The sequence below is a fragment of the Polyodon spathula genome, chromosome 10 (genome assembly GCF_017654505.1).
Source record: "Polyodon spathula isolate WHYD16114869_AA chromosome 10, ASM1765450v1, whole genome shotgun sequence".
Classification (NCBI taxonomy): Eukaryota; Metazoa; Chordata; class Actinopteri; order Acipenseriformes; family Polyodontidae; genus Polyodon; species Polyodon spathula.
The window spans coordinates 5,754,339-5,775,953 of NC_054543.1; the positions used below are offsets into that span (position 1 = coordinate 5,754,339).

Below are 21,615 nucleotides of genomic sequence, written 5' to 3' on the forward strand. Positions count from 1 at the left end.
CTTGGAAAGATTATAGTTTTATGTCTCATTTCCAGAGATGAAAGATGTCCAACAATGGCCAGTGTGTGCGGTTCCCATCATCATTTTTTTCCTGCTGTAGCTCAAATGCAAATCTGTTGAACTGAACTGGAATTGGGAAGAAGCTAGGCATGGCTAAAGTGGAGTGTTCCCTTGTTTGCTTGGATTGCATTCTGTTACAGATTGGGGACACGTGTGCTGGCAGAGGAGCTATCCTTTCAGCACCACTCCTTCAGACGTACAAATAGAGGATCAAAGAGAGCAGGCTTTTAAATATCTGCTTAGTGTGCACAGTTGACAGGCCTGCATAGAACCACATCAAACTCAAATAAATCTTACAGCTACAGTGTCCCATTGCATGCCATAATCAGTTTTGGACTAAAATGTGATTCCTTAGTGAATGTTTCCTACAAGTCTACCAAATACACTAATCTTCTGTGCAAATTACATTATCAATAACTGGATGTTGTTGTCCATACAGCTTGTTTAGTTTCTCTAAGAAGTTTCAGCAGAAGGCACACAAGGGTCTTCTCTTCTTGAAGCCCTTTGGCCTATTTGTCAGTTAAAAATGCATTCTCCTTCCACTACACACGACAGTGGGATGGCAGCAGGGATATGGAGCTCCTATGTAGTGTACCTATAGTAAAAATGCATTCTCCTTCCACTATACACAGCAGTGGCATGGCAGCAGGGAGATGCAGCCCCTATATAGAGTACCTGTACTACAGAATACACATCAGAATTCCATGTGCATAGCAAAGTATCTCTGGAAGCAGAAGCGTCTTTTAGGAATTTGACCAGGTTATATGTGAAGCAGATTTGACCCTGAATTTATGTTGTTTCTTAAGGGCAGGACCTTGTAGTATCACCCACAGGTGCTGCTGGATGGAGAGTCTCCCAGGTTATCTCTGGAAATGTCATTTGTAGCTGTCAATAATCAAAGGACTTCAATTGGACCCGCTGTGGCGTGCAGGAGCCAAAACTGTCAGCTTAGGGCCCAGAAAGATACAATACATCTTGAGTTGCAGAACACAACTACTGTTTTATCACTGCCAGCTTTGACTCAGACGTGGCCTGGTTTGTTTTGAGACTCAGGATTCCCAGCTTTGTGTTTTGAAACTCTGGAAACAGTTTCAGTGCAGCTGACTATAAATGGTCTCCAAGCCAATAAAAAAAAAAGAGTTTTCAATTTTGAATCTTTTTTTTTTTTGGCTATACAGGCTTATGACAAATTAAAGCCAGCCAGTTAGTCAACAGCCATGGGGATATACTGTACTCAAGGTTGGATGCAAAGTTTGTTTTAAATGAATTTCTTCTACCACATTAGTTTTTTCTTATGCGGCTTGCAGTATTTTGTTTTTTTGGTATTTTGTTTTAGGGGTTGGTGGTAAATGTTGTTTGATGGATAAATGAAATGGTTTGGTTAGTGGTGTTTCCAGGGAGAAGAAGGAGGGGAATAAGTTTGGGTCACCATTTTCCACAATTCAAAGTGACTAGCATTGAACCAATGACAAAGCCCTGTTCTGCTGTCAGACCAGTCAGTGACAACTAGATAACTGAAACAGGCCTGATGCCGTATCTTAACTTTAAAGTGGAGTTAGGGGTGGGAGCTGGAGCTGCTTTCCTCCTATTTTTCTCCTGCCTATCAAAACTATCTGCCTATTTAAGCCACATCATAATTTATGTTCCTTCTCTTGTGTTTGCTTTTTTTCCTCCTCTTCCCTCTTCCTCTATATTTCAATTGTCACATTGCCTCTGCGTCGGTCTCCTCTATGGGGGATAGTGAGTCTCACTTCCCCAGCCTCAAGTCAGCCGCAGCTGTTCATGCCTTCATTCAAAGGGGGGTCCTCACCGCAACGAGTCAGAGGGGACTACCAGCCACACTGTTCTTTCGCAGCTCATGCACTTTTTCTTGTCTCACCCAGAGACTGTATTGTTTCTCTCTCACTGTACCAGTAAGAGCTGTAGTCATCTATAATCCTTAAATACTAAAAACCAAATACTAACAAACTATATCTTTCAGATACCCCTGCTGGTGCACTCCAGTGCCTGGCCTTGGAAGACTCGCCTCACCTCTTTGAGGACGGCTCCTAGAGACAGGAATTCTCTTTCTTTCCAACTTTCCAGATTATGAAGCTTTCCATCCTCTAGGGGCATGGCCCAGTCCACGAGGCCGTGCTTCCAAGGATTCTCTGCAGTGTCAGAGGGTTTCTATGTTTTCAGGGGGTCCCGGGGGCCCATGGGGCCGACCTCCACAAGGTTCTTGCGGTATAAAGTCTGGACCCCGTCCTTTGCCCTGGCCTGCAAGCCATCATCCTTCCCTCGAGTCTAAGCCTCTAAATACTAACCCATATTCTTCACACAGCCCTGGCTCCTGCCTATGAAACAATACCTGAGCAAGTGAGTAGCCATGGACCCTATTTAAGGACTGTTTAAAAGGCATTATGTTAGATAAAACAGTGCTTTGAAAAATGAAAATAAACTAACATACCCCGTAGAATAGGTGAAAAAGGTTTAGTGAACTGATTATAGATTTAATCAAAATGGGCTTTTAAAATGTGACTGAATATTACAGTAAATGTTGCCATGGAGACAGAAGCTGGATGCATTATAAAATAGGACCATAACAACATTTGTAGCTGTGTAGGACATACGTGGGAGTAGTGAAATGTACAGTATTGTTTTGTACGTCACTTCGGAAACTTAATGTGCCACACGCAGATCACTGATCTCTGGATCTCAGTGGAGAAGTGTGCACATAAGGCAGTTAGACGGATGCTGAATATGTTCTTGTAAAATTGGAAATGTTCTCTCCACGGTCTTGGTGATGAATAGCTCTTATTCTAACAGTTTCTCACGGCCCTCCTTCTTACACAATTGGAAACAGCTGGTATATCTAATGGCAACTCTTTTTGTGGTACTTCTCAAAAATGTACCAAACCCATTAAAAAGAAAAACGACTTTTTCTTACTACACCCTAGTTTGTGAAGTTTTGTAAGTCTGCAATTTGGGTCAGTGGGTAATTCTATATCAAGTAAAATGAGGTTCCGATTCTCACTGTGCAGGGAGAGAACAGACCTCACTCAGCACAGAACAAGGGAGGCACTTGTACTCATTGTACAGGGAACAGTCTTCAAGTAACTATAGACATGCTTACTAACCTCACCTACAGATTATAGACAAGTATACCGATATCAATGACACTTAGGAAATGGTTTGCAATAGGTTAAATGCTGCTTTGATAATTAAAATGAGGGTTGACTTAAACATTGCTATTCTATTACCATACAGTTTGTAAACCAAAGTTCGGTTTGAGCCAACTAATACCCCTGACCCACAAAACTAAACATCTTATTAACTTAATTCAAATCTATGATTAGAGATACATGCTTTTTAACATGTCATATTAAAATATTTTTCCAGTGTACTGTTCTTTTCACACTGTTTTTTTTTTTTTTTTTTTTAATATAATAAGGAAATTATTGCAATTCATAAAATAATTAAAAATATGTAAAATAAATCCTTATTATTTCTCGATTTTATTTAGCCGTGGTCAAGTTCTATTTTTAAAAAAAAAACGACAGCTTTTCTCCAATGATAAATAGAAAAAACATGTTGCTTTGACATGTGTCACTTTGAAAACTGGAAAATGAGACAGATGCACGAAAGGTAAAATGGATGTTATTATCTAATTAGCTAATACACCCAGTACTACATACTGTATTGTTAAATAGCAATACATCAAGAAGAATAGCTCACAGAACATGTTGGGGTTTAATAAACAATGACTATGAGTGAATCAGTGATACAAAAAACAAGCAGTCTTATGCATGCTACAAACCATGGAAATTCAAACTGTTTATTATATGTAGGTTATTAGATATATGTATTTATTAGTTTTAAAAGAAACAGTATGGTTGCTGAATCTTCTGAGTAGACAAATGAATAAAACAATCAGACTTAGTTTCCATTAGTTCCATTTTTGTACCCAACAGGGTTTATGATGTCAAGGCCAAAGTAAAAAACAAGGTCTTGCCTTTAAGAAATTTGGCTTCGCAGTCAACTCCAGCTCATTAAAGGCAGGACGAGTTTTTCAAATTGTGCTTTTACGTTTGTAACGTGAAGTGAACCGAATTATCGGTGAGGCGCACACAATGACAACTCAGCAACATTTCCAGGCAAAAGGTCAGGGGTTCATTTATACTAATTCACTTCACATTGTGTGAAACCAGGATGTATATAAAAATATATATATAAAAAATCCTGATGCTTCCAATTAAAAACCAAGACTTAGTTAATACAAACCAGCTTTTCACAATAAAACGGTACTGCTGTCTATTTCCATTAATTATTTCCTTTTTACCATTAAGTTTATTTGTCCGGTTTAGTTTTACTCAGTTGCTTTGATTTTAGTTTTTTCATTATGTAAAATCTTTTGTAAGTGTAATGGTGATTTATAAACAATATCTAAACAGCTCAAACTTTGATATAATGCTGACTGCTTGATTTTTTTTTTTAATATGCATTGTTTCATTGTACCACATCTGTTTCTGATAAAGCCCTTGTCATAACCTCCTAAATTTCAGACTCATTCTCATAATCGTCAGTCCAGTTTTGAACAAATTCCATATGAGATTCTGCCATTTTAAAAACATAGCAAAGTAAAGGCAAATCATTATAAAGACTAGTGAAAACACTGTAAAGCATTATAAAGCCCAGAGAGGTATAGTAAATCATATTGAAAAAAATACATAGGCTAACCAAGAGATAGGAAAACTGCTAGATTACCCTGGTAAACTTTTAGAAGGCTGAGTTGACAAGTAGTTTTAAATTCTGCCACATTTAGCATTTTCTGTTTTGTTTATTTTCTGACTATTTAGTTAATAATCTGGGACAGTGCCTTTACTAATCAATCCCAGTGATTCCTTTATTGTGTGTCTCACTGGTTAGTGTCTGTATAAAGGTGTCTGCTAAATAATAATAATAATAATAATAATAATAATAATAATAATAATAATAATAATAATAATAATAATGTGAGCTGTTTTCCGGGCAGACAAATCAACATCTTAGTTATCGGTTGGGGACATATTTAAATATCAGCAGAGCTGTGGATCAGAATAGCAGAAGATAGGGAAGACCAGAGGAGAAAGAAGGTAGGGGTAGGTCAGAGGAGGGAGAATGTAGGGAGAGATCAGAGGAGGGAGAAGGTAAGGGAGAACAGAGGAGGGAGAAGGTAGGGGGAGATCAGAGGAGGGAAAAGATAGGGAGAGATCAGAGGAGGGAGAAGGTAAGGGAGAACAGAGGGAGAAGGTAGGGGGAGGTCAGAGGAGGGAGAAGGTCAGGGGAGATCAAAGGAGGGAGAAGGTCAGGGGAGATCAAATGAGAGAGAAGGTAGGGGGAGATCAAAGGAATGAGAAAGGAGGAGAAGGTCAGAGGAGGGAGAAGGTCAGGGGAGATCAGAGGAGAGAGAAGGTCAGGGGAGATCAAAGGAGAAAGAAGGTAGGGGGAGATCAAAGGAGAAAGAAGGTAGGGGGAGATCAGAGGAGAGAGAAGGTAGGGGGAGGTCAGAGGAGGGAGAAGGTCGGGGGAGATGAAAGAAGAGAGAAGGTAGGGGGAGGTCAGAGGAGGGAGAAGGTAGGGGGAGATCAAAGGAATGAGAAAGGAGGGGGAGGTCAGAGGAGGGAGAAGGTCGGGGGAGATCAGAGGAGAGAGAAGGTCAGGGGAGATCAAAGGAGGGAGTTGTGGCAGTATCCACTGTACACATCAAAACACTTCTGCAAATCAAAACACTTCTGCTCCTCGTTGCTTTCCGAAGAGGTCAGTAAGATGATATGGCAGAACAAATGGGATTTTACTGCAGATTATTCCTACCCTCTAGGAGTATCACCAAACAGCCATCTATTCATGTCTTCCAGATCCAGAAATTTCAATAATAAATAACTCATGGGGGACCCTGCTATGAGTGAGCTCATGGTGATCCAGCATATCAAGTTTTTGTTTACCCTTTCTTTGTTAGCAGTGTCCTGGATTTCAATTTCCTCCTTTGTTCAGTTTCAATACATTGGGACCTGGTTACTGACATATTGCAAATCGGAAACTGTTCAAATGGTCACTTCCCCAACCAGACTCCAAACCCTAATTTCTAGGTCACACTTCCACCTTCAGGAAATGTTGATAAGATATGTTAATATTAAAGTACTGTAACCTAATGGTGACAAGGCTGGTCAAAATACACACTGTACAAAAATAAACTCTAACTTCCAAAGGAGGGGATATTTGTGTCTTTATTGTTCTGAGCCCTACAGTGGCCCAAAGTGGGCATCACCATCTTCACTTTCTGCTGTTGCTGCTCCCCCCAGCACAACTTGGTTGGAGCAATCCATTCATTATTCTGAGTAGCTTCTGTTATTTATGATTACTAGTTTGCAGGGACTTCATATGCCCACATACCATCTGGCATATTTCTATAGAAGCCAGCCAGGAAAATAAGCATCCAACTGGGAACCAGCTAAAGCCGAACTGCTCTGTAGCTTTGACTGTAAATCCTGGGTATACCTCCCTGACACTTTATAACCTGTTATAAAATCAGTACTGCTACTGTTAAGTGCCAGTGACATTTCTACTGTTTCCAATTTAGTTCCAAATCCTGCTACATGCTTACAAAGCTCTCCACTGCCTTAGGGCCTTCCTGTCTGAGCCATAGAATACTCCTCGTCCTCAGTCAAACTCTGATCGTATAGTCGAGCTCAGAATCCAGACTAAACATTTAGGGCAGTGAGTGGGAGAGAGGTGGTAAATCATACTAAAGTGTCTGGTTGAGCCCCCAGTGGATTTCTGTTCACCTCTGTTGTTGTTTTTTGTTTGTGTTAAGTTTCCCTACTGCTGTTGTTCTACAGTAGGGAAGTACCAATCCCTGCTCTAAAATAATAATTTAAAAAACCCAGATTCAAGTTTAATGATTCAGTAATACAGTCTATTTGTCAGGGCTCAGTTCTGAACAGGTCTCCACCCGAGCAGAGTCACACAGGTGTGTTTACTCAAGCCTTTTATACCGACCTTCTCCCAGTAAATTGCACACAGCTGTCTCAGGTTGTCCGATTACTTTAACTATCAGCTCTTTACTTGTTTGTTGAGGCATTCTGGGAAATTAAGTCTTTTCACAGATGTTTAAATGGTAGGACTACATTTTTATTCCAACCATTAAATCACAGTGTTTAAGCCATGTGGTCCAAACTTTGGGTTACGCAAGCCCAACATACTTCCCCGCTATAACTTTTCACATACTTTAACACACTTTATGTTCTACTGTAGACTTTCAAATTCCTAATGCTTGCATCCTAACATGTGTTATTGTCGTTTTGTTTTCTCTAGAGGGCTTTTTGCTAGCCACTACACAGAAACACACTACCTGGATGATGGAACCGCTGTCACTGTCACTCGCAATTCCACAGTAAGTGCCACTGCAAGAACAAAGTAATAAATGCATGGTGAAAAACAATTTTTTTTTTGGCCTGGGGCAAATGGGTATGCCAGGAGAGGGACAAGTCTTGACATGCAGCCTTGTATAGCATTTCTTTTATTCTTGTTTCTCTGCCAGACCCACTGAGACTAAAACAACCATTCCAAACGATTGACGAGCATTGAGAGAAGAGAGTTCTAGCCACAAAGGAGAAGGGCTTTAACAAGCTGTGTTGGCTCCAAAGTAATTATGTACATGATTGCAATCACTTGTAGTCATTTTCAAACCCTCCCTAGTTTCTGCACATAATCTGCCAACGTTATTATGGCAGTTATACAGCTGTTTGATAGTAGTTGTAATAGTGAGTCTTATAAGAGCACTGAGATATAAATGCAAGCATGCTTATTTTCCCCAATTCTTTCAGACAGTAGGTCTGTGCCCTACTCAGACTTCTTTATAATCTAACACAGTATCACATTGTTCAAGAGTCTTTAGTCAGCTGCTAAAATGTAGATGGACAGTTACCTTTCATAGCTGCTGCATCTGTTTGAGGAACGATAGAAGGTATTACAATAAACCACCCGCCCCTGTGCACATTTCCAAATGTTTCGCTGTCCACCGGGATTCATCATTTATTCATACTCAATGTGTTTGGGTTCTCCCAGTCACCTGTCTGCTTAGCATAACAGAGGAAAACAAATTATCAGGGATTCTTGTGTGAATCTATTGAAAGTTTGATAGTGTTTGCTGTCTTCTTTGTACAGGGTTTTTTTACACATTCTCTTTGCTCTTGGGTTTCTACAGTATTGCATTGCACAAGCAGACCCATTTTTATTCCTGTTTTGCCTCTTGGGCTATAAGAGAGCTTGACGAATTAATTTATACGCTTCTGCGCTGCAAGTTGTAACGTGTTTATTTGGCTGGAAGAGTGGCAAGCAGTTTCATGGTGTGACAAAGCTTGTATCCCAACAACTAAGTTCTGGGGAATGAAAGCAAGGTATGTTAGAAGAGAGAGTCAACGGTTAAAGTCTTAAATAAACAGACTACGGAATTGTATTTTATTGTAAAATTGAATATGATTGTGGGGCACTGCCATGGGCTGCCAAATAATGCAGTCTCCAATATTTTGAGGTTTAGCTCTGTAAACATGTTTATAACACTGTGGCAGGACTAAAGCTCTTCATGTATATAGTGTGTGTGAGGGGGAATGAAGGTTGGCAGTGTTGGGGTTAAATCTATCCCTGCCAGCAATCACAGGTATGGTCATTCTTCAATTAAATGGACGGACTTTGGACCTGTGCTTTGAGTCTGGAGGGAAGGCGAATAACTAGCCTACAGGCACAGGTTCTATTATATTGTTTTGTTTAACCTTTTATTTTGGCCCTTGTGTCTGTTTTGTTTTTTTGTGTAATATGCACACTTAAACTGCAACTTTTTGTCTCTGAGTCACAAGGTGCACTATCTCACTGCTAACACCACATGTGGCAGATTAGCATCACGGCCCAGGCTGGCTACCGGCTGGAATTAGACCCAAAGACAGAAAGCTGCAGTTCAAGCGTGTATGCGCACATTATTACACAAACAAACAAGAGCAAACAAAACAGGCACAAGAGCCAAAATAAAAGGTTAAACAATCCAATCCATTCCAATCCAATCCAATCCAATCCAATCCAATCCAGTCCAGTCCAATCCAATCCGTGCCTGTAGGCTGGGCATTCACCTTCACTCCAGACTCCAAAATCACAGGTCCAAACTCCCTCCAACAAGCAAAGGATTTCTGGTTTCTTTTATACATGCAGCCACTCCCCAATTAGTACCGATTACCTAATTGGGGAATGGCCGCACCCGTGATTGCTGGCAGGGACAGGTACATTAAGGTTTTCACCCTGCCACAGACACACATTATGAATACAAATAAATGACATGTCAAATCTACCAGTTTAATTTACCTTCTACTCAAAAGCAGGCTTACAGTGTAAACCTGCAGGCCATTGGGGTAACCGTCTGAATAAATGACTTGTGGGTTAGTTGGCTTCCTTGTATTTGCAAACTCAGCACTTCAGAGAAGCTTGTCTGTGTTTCCTGTTTATAAAATCACAGCCCGACATCTTGACTAAAGCAATTTGAGATATTTGACATACTACATGATTTCAACAGATTCTTGCATAGTCCGAAGTTGAACAAATAATTTTTTTCTTTGTTTAAATATATCTAACAAGATTTGCTTAATCAAATGGAGCCAAGTTTTCATGGCTTTAATCCCAACATTGCAATTTGTTTGGGAGTGTATTTAGGGGGTTAGGTGGCACAGCTTGCTGGCTCATTAGTCTCTAGTGCCTTTCACATGTTGAGGCCTGAGTTCAAATACATCAGAGGTCAAAAAATTAATAAATTGGGTGGTCTCAACTTAGTACCTTGTTAATAGCAATGTTAAACATGACCACATGCAGAACTCTTAACACAGAATGTAATCCATCTTTATACAACAATTGGGCACTGCTCTCCCATTGTTTTATATGGCAGCCAGCTGTTCTGTTACTCTTTCAGTGGACTGCAATGATTATTTCAAAGAAAGAAAGGTAAATACAAAAATAACATGAAAAAACTGTAGTATAATAGAGACAACACTTCCATTATTACCTTGTAACATGCCACAGCTATGCCACTGTCCATTAATTACCGCATCATCTTGTCTCTGTTGTGTAGCTTCCAGTATTAACACCATGGCCTCCTGAATGTTTTAGTTGATAACGGAAAGCAAGGCTTAAATTGGCTTTCCTCCAGACTTCAAGCTCAAGCAAATATAAACTTAAAGACTCCTGACAGACTAGTCTGCAGAGAATCTGCTAACAAATACAGCCCTCTGAGTGTGCAAGCTATGTGGGGTCAAGTTTATAGATTTATAGCCAGGCAGTATTACTGATGTCATGGGAGTGCCTGGGTTATGACTGACCAGTTATAACTAAAAGAACAAAAACAAGATGCTAACTAATGGGCTTGTCAGGAGCAGGAGAAAATGTGGTCGAGGAAGGCAGGGGGCCAGGCTGTGTCAACAGTAACCTACTTTTGGAACAAATAAGTCCTGTCTGAGTTTTACACTTCGTTTGCAATGTTCATTTGTACATTTTATTAGCCTTCACTGTTGTAAATCAAGCCATGGATCATTACACATTAAACAGGAAAAGCACAGCATACAGGCACCAACTGACACTTGTGACTTCCATTTTACTTTCCACTTCATTGTACTATAGTCGGTATGGAACAATATTTTGCATGGCAAACCATGAATATGTATTTTTATGATATTAACAACAGTAAAATCCAAAATTGTGTAACTATAGAACTGGCCACTCAAACCAACAAACATTGTCATTGTGCTTTATTTCCAGATTAATACATTAATACATGATATTCTTTACATAGCAGAGATTTGTTATGCAACATGTGTCCATAAAAGCACTAAACTTAACATTTTCCCTCTCAGTATATGTACCTTATATATTTTATGTGATGGAACCCTTTTTCAACGAGTCCATTTGGAAATGATTGGCTGACCAAATCCTTTGGTATCCTTAAAAACTCTTCTGTGAGACACAAACTTTCTTATTTAGTTTTCTTCCAAGAACAGATCAGATTTTTCAAGTTATCTTTGTTTTGCTGCTATAGAGGCTTGTGGTCATTCCTAGACCTGTACACAGGTCTGTATTGTTGAAAGAGATCCCAGAAGACCACTGCTGCCTGGTCTGTGTCCGAGTTGCCTGAATGCATGTAGCGAGCAAGCTGTAATGACCGACACAGTGTGCAGGGATTTAGGCAGGATGGATTTTTACCAGGTATTAAGGATGTGGCCCCTTCGTTTATTAGGAACATCCTTCCAAAACATACAAGATGATTGGAAGTGAAATGGGGTCTGTTGAGCAGTCCTGGGAGCACAGGGATGTCAAATCTCAAATAAGACATGAGCAATGAAACTTGCTGCTGTTTCAAATCTACAATATATTGTGCTATTGGGATCTCTATATAGGCAATAATATAAACTGTTTATGTGACCTCTCAAAGCACGACATGATTATAGCGTTGGCAGCTGCCCGCATGTATTAACTGGGTCAGTAATATGCAACGGCTATTACCAATGCCCCAGTAGAAATATAACAGCACTGCATTGGCTTATCTTGCGAATATATGTGCAATCATTTAACTACAAAACTGGCCACCTAAATATACAGTATTTCTGTTGGGGTTGACTCTGAAGAGTGAAAATGAGCATTGGGCCTGACAGGCTAATTAAATAATGACAATAAAATAGAGCTTGAGTTAGTGGAATTGCAGTGTAATTATTCCTAAGAAAACCCAACGTTGTTTTTAGGCAGATAGAGGTTTTTTTTTTTGTTTTTTTTTCTGCTGAGTAGCTATTTGTACAGTGGTGTGGAATCATAACACTTCCAGTCAGATTACAATAGAAAGAGGTTAGCCCAGTCATAACATGCAGGTCCTGTTATTCCTCGGACACTTCTTATTCTGATAGGCTTCCTTTGTCTATTCATTTTAACAGATTCAGAGTTACAGAGGCAGTTAGTTAGTGAGAACTTAATTAGTCCTTTCCAGTAACTGAGCTAATACGTGGTTTGGGGCAGAATTTTTATGCAAGGATAGTTTATCATAAAGTTATGCCTGCTTGAAGATTTTTTAAGGTACCAGTGCTGCTGTAATATTAATCAGGCCATAGATATGAAAGGCACTATATATACCATGGGTGCAGTAGTATGGTAGGGCAATACCAAGAGAACACCACTATAAGAAATAGTCTGCTCCACAGTAAGTGCACAGCAGTATTCACCCGTGTGCAAAGTAAATTGTGGAGCATACCATTTTAAAGGGGTGTTCCCTTTAATTTGGCCACTCTGTGTAGACACCAGTGCAGCAAGGTTTGGTTTTGTTGATAGAAAAAGCTTTTTTTATTACAGACTCTTTTTTTTTTTCAGGTTCACTGCTACTACCATGGGAAGGTACAAGGGCACTCAGGTTCCGAAGTTAGTCTCAGTACCTGCTCTGGTCTCAGGTAAGTTGTGACCAACCTCAGGTGTGACCGAACTCAACTGAAACTCAGTCTGCTGTTCCGTACACCTTCTCGTTTACCAGTAAATGTGCAGGTGCTTGTGTGACGGTGTGAGTGACACTACAATAGTACTTAATATTATCCTCAACCAAGAACAGCAACTTGGCATGAGCAAGACTCTTTAAATCTAACTGCTACAGTGTTGCAGTTTAAATATCAGTTTTTTGCTTCTTTCAAAAAGTAAAGAAACATGGCAAAAATGTGCCTATTTTGAGTTAAGTTAATAATGGTATAATACATTCTATTTATGTGTTAGAAGAAAAATACAGTATCGCAGTACAAACTATAGTAACGTAAGACTAATATTCTATTTAATGTTTCAGTATAACTAATTAAGGTGCGTAGATATCGCTTACAGCCACACACACACTTAATTAATCAGTCTGATGTACTTTTGGAAACTATAAAACCTCCTGGGCACTGTAGGTTGAAATGATGCATGGAATGTCTTGGCTTAATCATACAACGTACAGATATTTTATGTAAATGGTTGATTTTAAAGTTTCATGCAGGCTATCATTTTTCAATTAAAATCAATTTGGAAGAACCACAATGTAGAATTCCTTTCTTACAAAATACTTTTGCAAAGCGTTCAAAATGACTAGGTTAATGGACTAAAGAATACCTTAATCCTCACAGGAGTTTTGATTAGTATTTAAACGCTCTCCTAAAAGCTTGTTCAAAAAATATTCAGATATGGAGATAGAGCAACCCTTTATGCTAGAAATATGCTGCACAGGTTGGGAGCCAAAATAACTTGTATTATAATTTTACTTGGCAATGGCCATCTCTTTGGGGGTTAACAGTTAGTTTATGTATATCTAAGTATTGTACAGGGCAGCTAACCTGTGGGTTAGGCCTCTGAGAATGAAAGATACACTGCATTAAATGTTTTAATAAGTGAAGTATTGTCTATCAACATTTTAGAGTTTTTTTTTTAACACATTTTAGCTACATGATTTAAGCCAGAAACTGCGACGATCACAGTCTTTTAGCCTTCATGGATGCAGTCAGCATTTAAGAGTAAATGTTTGTCATGTGTATTAGAAAATGTTCGATACTCGTGTGTTTTTTGTTTTTTTTTAAAAGTGCAGAGCCACCCAATATAGTCAGATTGGTGCAACCTCACACTTGAAGATATTTGTTGCTATTGTTATTTTATGAAAGTAGCTTAAAATGTAATTTGTTGGGAATGTTCTGGAAGTGTGAGAACTGTTGAACACAGAAGTGCTCCAGCTTCCATATTCACGTGACAAATGTTTTCTTTTACAGGGGCTTCATCTCACTTGAAAATAAAAACTATGTCATGGAGCCAGCCGAAGATGCCACAGATGGTACTCACTTCATTTACAGAGCGGAGAATCTCAACGGTCCTCCTGGTACTTGTGGTCATGGTTTCAACATATCAGGCATCACTTTGGACAGCACTGCCAAGTCCTTTGATGTGTTCAATATGAGGGTAAGGAGAATATAAGATTTGTGAGCGATGGTTGTCCTTTTATCTGATGATATTACAGTCTGTTCAATTGGAATCATGTTATTTTTCTAGTTTAAGCGCATGCAGAGTGTGTCTAATGGATGGTAAATTCAGAGCAACTTTGTTTCAATGACATGACTGTGTTGAGTTTTAAATTCTCTCAAACTACAAAAAAAAAGAAAAAAAATAGATGTTTTAGCTAAGAACTGGGGAATAATATTAATTTTAAATCAGACAGCGGTGTGGTGTCTTGTAATGGGACGTTTTTGTATAACTGCAATGGGATAAGAGTTTTTAAATGTGACACAGGTCCTAAAGGGAGGGTCACTTTGCTGCCAGTCAATGAGGCTCTTCACATGCCTTATAACTTGTATCCTAATTTGACCTCAAACAAATTGACATATTAATCTCTGGAAACAGTACAGAATTCCTCAAAGGAAGGATTGTGAAGTGTGAGCTTATTTAAAATACATTTCAGTCACATTTTTCAATTAAAAAGACTGTTGAGTTTACTTTTGATCCAAAAGTAAATGTCACTGCTTTACCAGTATATGGATTTATTCCATTATCCCTACTTGGTTTAATCCAACTTGAGGCAGTCTGCTATGTGGTCATAGATAAAGAGAAGCTTCAACTACACAGAATCGTGGTTATAATTAAACAAGATCCCTAGCTTGTTTAGCAGCAGAAATAGAGGCTGTGACACAGAGAAATCATTACAGCAGTGCTCTGAAATTTCAGTGCTGAAAACCTGGGAAATTGGGATTTCTGTTATAGTAACCACTTATCATCAAGCCGTCTTTTTCAATCTCACATACCCTACCTAAATGACATTGACATGCAGGCTGTAAACTGCTTCACTGCGTGTAGTGAAAGGTGCATCTGGAATTAACACATTGATAGTGGAATGTAAGATCCAACACGCAAGAGAATACCAGTCCCTACATTTAGGACTGTACCCTGTAGCTTTTGTACAGCTAAGTGAAAAGTCTGTTTACTAAAATAGTATCTTTATGCTGTCTTTCCTGCTATGTAAACCAAGCAAGACAAATTTGCAAAAAGAGCATTAGTATAGATGCATGTATCTTATGATATATACAATACGGGTTGTCATAAAAATAGCCTGCAAAATGTAGAGAAAAAAAAAAAAACTTGAAAGGATTAACAAAAGGACCTTCTTCATCTGAGAGGATAATTAGCAATAGCCTGTTTTTCTCTGTCATCTTCTTTGATTATACTGGAGTGCATTTTATTTCTTATCTAAACTAAACTGTATAATGCAGAGTGCTTTCCATGGTGATGTGTCAGAGTAATCAACCAAGGAGTGCTGCCTTGGTAATCCAAAAATCCAAAATCTAAATTGTCGCTTTTTTTTTTTTTTTTTTTTTGATACCTCCATCCTCTTCAATTTAATGAGAATACAAATATAAAATCTTAGAAATTGCAAGAATGAATGAATTTAACTCTTCAAAACAGCACTGCATATGAGATATTACCACTAAACCTTAATATTTTTTTCAATTCATTACCCTATCCCTAGCTATAACCTTCAGTCTTCTTAGTAGTTATTATTGAGTTATTTTCAGAAAAAATGACCATTTAATAAGGCTTACCACACACTTAGTGTCACTTTATATTCCTCAAAATAGACTAGGACTAAGGGATCTGTAAAGTGTCTATTGAAAATATTTTATTTTTAATTTTTTATTTAAGGATTTTAAAACAGACTGATGATGACAGGGTGTTAATGGGTTAAGAATAATTTTCCAGATTTCCCTCTTCCTGTGGAGAATAAAATGGCCAGTCTAAAGTGCTTTTGTTTAGCCTCCTGTCTCTTGTAGATCAACCAATCTGCCTACTCCCTTCTAAACTTTCTATTTATCTTTGCTTTTCCAGCACAAGAGGGACACTCAAAGGACGACCAAATATGTGGAACTAATTATTGTAGCGGATAACAGAGAGGTAAGAAGGAGGCACTCATTTCAGGGTTTGTTTAAGTGCTGTTATGTCTCCCAGTGAAAAGAAAAATAGGCGTCACAGTGGCATGGAAATAAGAAATGAAGTTCAATGTTTGGAAGCATGGTGATGTGAAAAGGAATCTTTTTTTCTACTATACTTTTCATCCTCTTCAGTTTAATGAAAAGAAAAATATAAAATCTTAGAAACTACAAGAATGAAGGGTCCATGCCTTTTAACCCTTCAAAAAAGCAGTTCAAGTATATTCTGTAACACTGCATATGACACCAGAAAAGGGGTGGTCTGATATTCTTGAAATCACCTGAATATTTGCTTTAAATCCAGCAGACAAAAATACAATTCCACCATGACCTTTGTGTGCTACATACAGCACATATTGCAACAATTTGGGAGAAAAAAACTGTTTCTCTTTCTGACAGAATTGACATTTTCCTGAATATTTTGGTTACTCTGCAACTGATATCTGCAAATGACATACAAGCTCCCAGCTGTTCTGGTGAAAAATAGATTCATACTCACGATGTATTTTACCACACACATGTCATTGTATGTACAATGTTCCTGCAAGCATTCTAATCTGAAATATCCTTTTTGGAAATTAAACTCCAGTTATTAATGTTCTTTTCTGACTGGTTGGTGTGATTACATTTAAAACTCACTGTTAGTCTCACCAGAAAATTCATTAAACTAGATACAGATTCAAACAGTTTGTATTGTATAGGGTTATACTTTTCTTTTACAGGGCCTTAGTATTCCAGCTGCATGAATGATCATCATGGCTTTTTCTGTGTTTTTGTAGTTGTACAGCTTATGTTGTTTGCCATGTAGTATGTGTAAAAAGATTAACATTTTTCTGCATAAAACATGAATCCAACTCATTTGTAAACTTCAGTTTCAGAGGCAAGGAAAAGATGTTGAAAAGGTTAAACAGCGGCTGATCGAGGTTGCTAATTATGTCGATAAGGTAAGAGAATAGAAACACTACCATTCAAATAATAATTACCATCCACCTGAGGTGAGTTAAATCAACTCAGCATAATAGACTGATAAACACTTGTATCTGCCTGTTTAGTTTTACAGACCGTTGAATATTCGAGTGGCCCTTGTAGGGCTGGAGGTTTGGAGTGACATAGACAAGTGCTCCATTACCCAGGACCCCTTCACCACGCTGCACGAGTTCTTGGATTGGAGGAAGCTCAAGCTGCTGCCCCAGAAGCCACACGACAATGCCCAGCTTGTGAGGTGAGGAAAGTTATGCCACAGAGATATTCAAGAATAGACTAGTCTAGCGGTTATAGACTTGAACCGTCCCAAAAGCTCCCTGTGACATCATGAGTGAACAATGTGTTATCCTGAGTAAAGATCCCCATACAACATAGGGCTAAACACTAAGAGTGCTCTTTTTTCAGGCAGTCTGTTGAGGACTGAATAAGAGATATTAACTATTGATAGAGAAGACCCCTCTTCCCCTCTCATAGTATCCATATCAACTTACAACTGAATAGTAATAATAGTTGTTTAGATACTGATTGGCTTGGATTAATGCAATATATTGTAAACAATATTAAAATGCCAGTGCTGTCGTTAAATGTCTGATGTGTTCTTAATATGTAAGTGGTTCTACTTTTACAAACCTAATTAGTGTATTGTCTAACTGGTAGCATTTGACATTTGCTCAAATTGTCGCTTTTTAAATCACAGCTTCTCAGATCCTTTTTTGTACAAAGTTTTGTGTTTGAGGTTCACCCTGTGCTGTCGGAGGTGTTCTCTATTTTATGCAAGACTGAAAACAATGGTATTTCCTGTTGTGTGGATAGAATCTGAATCCAGCTAGGATTGGGATAGGGCTTCTGTGAGAAAGCACAGACTTGGTCAGTCCTGTATTAAAATGGTCAAATGTTGAACCCAATGTGCAGTATATTAGTTTTCCTGAATTTCCAGCATTGATGTTGAAAGAATATTGGAGTGACATTAAAGCTTTCTGGATAATGTCACTGAGGAGGATAAAGGGTTACTATACTGGGAATTACAAGAAGATCCAAAGGAGAATATAGTATGCTAATTGGAAGCTTTTGCTTAATCCAGTGCTTTTGTCTTTTATTGTTTTTAACAGCGGAGTGTATTTTCAGGGGACCACCATTGGCATGGCTCCTATAATGAGCATGTGTACTGCAGAGCAATCTGGAGGAATTGTTATGGTGAGTGGTGATTTCACAGGAAATGTGACAGATCTTTCCAGTTCAATTATTGACTTAATAAGGGCTTTTGAAGCTCTAAAAAAGTAAATATATATATATATATATATATATATATATATATATATATATATATATATATATATATATATATATATTACCTCTGCTTTAAGATTAAAAACAAATACATAAATAATGACAGGAAAAGCGGAAAAAAACCTAACTGACGTCCATCGGTTGGAGGCTGTTTATTCCTCAGGGCTAAGGGAAGTTGCATTGAATTGGGTTCATCCCACAATCGTGGATAGCTTTCTTTATCCGGATCCCATCCAGCCTATGGGTTTGATACAGACCAGCACTCAAACACAAATAGGCACAACTGTAAAAGTGGTGGGGGTCAAGGTTGCCCCAATTGTTTCTAATAATTTGGCTTGTGTTTTTCATGCCTTTTTTTCTAGATTTCACCTAAGAGTGTTGGGAACTACAAGTTAAAAGTGAATTGGTGCTTTTGGCTGATTTACTTTTGCTGTGCCAATACCCTGAAAACACAAACTATCCTCACTGTATAGAGAGTCAGACAGTTCTCGCTAATAGCTTGGCGTGAGGAACTACCATTCCTCTGAATATATTGCAATGCACGTATGTCTCACAAGATGGCTGTCTTGATTTAGAGCTGAAGGCTGGACATTCGGTAGAATCAGCCTGTCGGTTGATTTTGAAGACTTCATGACTTTATTACTAAATGTCATTGACATACATTGTATAGGTTACACTTATTACAATGCTACATTACGGGATGCCAGGTTAGCAGCTTGTTTCCAGATGTTTATCCTTGCTTCCCACATATGGCAATGCTTTAGTTGTGTGATTAAAGGGTGACATATAAAGTTATGAGGCGAAGGAATGAAATTAAACAGTTTTCATAGTCTATTAGTTATTCTGGGAGACTGGTTTTGGAGTGCGTTTTGCATTTCATGGTTTTCACAATTCTGTAGTTTGTTAAAGAATTAACCACAGTTGTGATCCCTGGGCAGATATCTGTGTCAAGCTGTTTTTCAAGTTGCTGTTCTGTTCATGTTGTAAAAAAAATAAATAATAATAATTGGATTTGACCTGTGAACAAAATCTTTTTTTTTTTTTTTTTAATGTGTTACATGTTCTAAAAAGAAGGTGAAAAATGTTTGCGATCTAAAATGTTTTGCATATCCAGTTTAATTTAATCTTGATCATTGAAAGTTAAAGCAAAAACTTCTGAAGCTATTCTAAACATGCATGGCTAACCCTGCTTATTATATAGCTGGACAGGTGCACAAACCCGAACCAGACCATACAGAATTTATTTTTATTTTTTATTTGGGATGAACCAGAAGAATTCGAATCCTGATAGAGGCGCCCAATTGTTCAGCTATAAGACAAGAAGCAGGAGGCAGGACCACCTCTGATTTATTATTCTCTCAGAGCACTGTCCAGCTTACACATTGAACAATATATCCAAATGCATTGAACCTGTTTTCATGTTTTTTTTTTTTTTTTTTTTTTTTACGGTGATCCCAAACTGATCCCTAGAAGTAATTGTTTAATGTAAGAACCACATGCACCGCCTACATCATTCCTGAATTTCCACCACTGAACTAACTAACCACTTCCACCACTGAAGAACTAACGAAATTGCGCAGTTTTAATAACCCAGCATGCTGGGAAGTTTGGAACCGATGGACTTTTATTGTTTAGACACATGACTGAGGATGAACGTCACCTCAGCCAGTCCTATATATACAAATGGAAAACTTGTCTTTATCATTGTTGTTTTGTTTCTAAGGTATACTAAACAGTATTTCACACACAGAGCATTCAATACATGTCTTTGTATTGTCATGAAGAGAATGAAGTCTAAACATAAAAAGGGTTGCCTCAAATATAAAACTGTTAACTGCAGTTCTTCGAACTGCTCACAGGCCCTACCCCTTTGGGATACCAGGTCTATAATTAATATCAGATGAAAACACAAACTGACACAGCTGGTTCGCCTCTTAGTCTTCGATGCAACTTACTCAGTAAAGTAGTTAGGTATCCTGCCTTGTTTTTTAGAGCTGATTATATAAAATGAGGAACCCCAAGTTTGACATCTCCCCAATTAACCTGTGATGGAGGAACTGTAGTATTGGGAGTCCTATTGAATAATATAGAATACAGTATATATCTTTTTTTTTTGTAGTAGTAATGCAAGGTATATTTTAAGGCTTGAGGTGAGCACTTGTCTGCACACTATTAAGTCCTACAGCCACCATATGTCAGTTTTGACTGTGCAGGCATTAAATTAAACTGATTTAAAAAAATAAATAAAAAGCACTATAGCTTAGACTACCATTGCATAGCATTACAGATAAGAGTATCATTGCATTCCAACTATGTTTTTAGTCACACCTGAGCTTCATTAGACATAGCCATATGGCTAATGAGGCATTAATAAAAGCCTGAAATGGATTGAACTGTGTGATAAGGTGAAGGCCCCCTAGTGGCTCCCATGGTAAAGGCACAACCGGGTGATGTGTAGGGTGAGTCATATTGTCAATGATAGGAAGGGGAATGCAGATTCGCGTTCTAGCAGTGTATAGTCCTTGGGGATTCTGCGGGTTAGAGCGGATCCAACTGGGGATAACGTCAAGTCCTAAAGGGAAATGCAGTGATAAGAGATTCCTGATTCCCTTCCAGGACCATTCGGAGAACCCCCTGGGCGCAGCAGTGACTCTGGCTCACGAGCTGGGGCACAACTTCGGAATGAACCACGACACACCTGAGAGGGGCTGCAACTGCCGGGTCTCTCCAGACAAGGGGGGCTGCATCATGACTCCCTCCACAGGGTGAGTTCAACCTGCCGGCCATCCATATCATTACAGCAGAGATGTGCTCCAGGTATATGGCATTACAACAGCATGACTTTTCAGTGGAAGTGCCGTGTATTTAGATTGCTGACTAATTCATTTTGCAGTGTTACTACAGTCATCCAAAATACTGTGATCTAATGCAGTTGATACTCCACGAGAAGAAAGAAATAGTTTCAGTTTGATGCTTTTTTTTTTCATGACGCCTGACATTCACACTAATGTTTTTAATTGATTGATTTTGTACTGGTGGACGATTATCTGATTCATGCTTGGCTGGTTTTCTTCATCAAATACCAGGCTGTTTAATTTCTCACTATACATTTGTAAATGATTGAGACAGAAAATCGCTAGTTGATCAACTTTCAGACGTGTTACTCTTATCAACATTCTAATGAAAAGTAACTATTTAAAAAAAAAGGGAGGGGTGCATATATCTTTGTTAAAAGGTTAATTTGGTGCTCAATATTAACCTCTTTGGCGATTGT

The 21,615-nt window shown here is 38.5% G+C and overlaps 1 protein-coding gene across 2 annotated transcripts in view; it reads left to right on the forward strand.

The window, feature by feature from the left end:
- The window catches only part of LOC121321741 (disintegrin and metalloproteinase domain-containing protein 12-like), a 78,865-nt gene that overhangs the window by 40,250 nt on the left and 17,000 nt on the right, over window positions 1–21,615 (forward strand). For both annotated transcript variants that reach the window (XM_041260859.1, XM_041260860.1), the window contains exons 4-11: window positions 7,393–7,471; window positions 12,463–12,539; window positions 13,869–14,055; window positions 15,970–16,035; window positions 16,943–17,014; window positions 17,123–17,292; window positions 18,164–18,248; window positions 20,958–21,106. In XM_041260859.1, coding sequence (XP_041116793.1) covers window positions 7,393–7,471; window positions 12,463–12,539; window positions 13,869–14,055; window positions 15,970–16,035; window positions 16,943–17,014; window positions 17,123–17,292; window positions 18,164–18,248; window positions 20,958–21,106 — 885 coding nt within the window. The remainder of the gene's footprint in view (window positions 1–7,392; window positions 7,472–12,462; window positions 12,540–13,868; window positions 14,056–15,969; window positions 16,036–16,942; window positions 17,015–17,122; window positions 17,293–18,163; window positions 18,249–20,957; window positions 21,107–21,615) is intronic.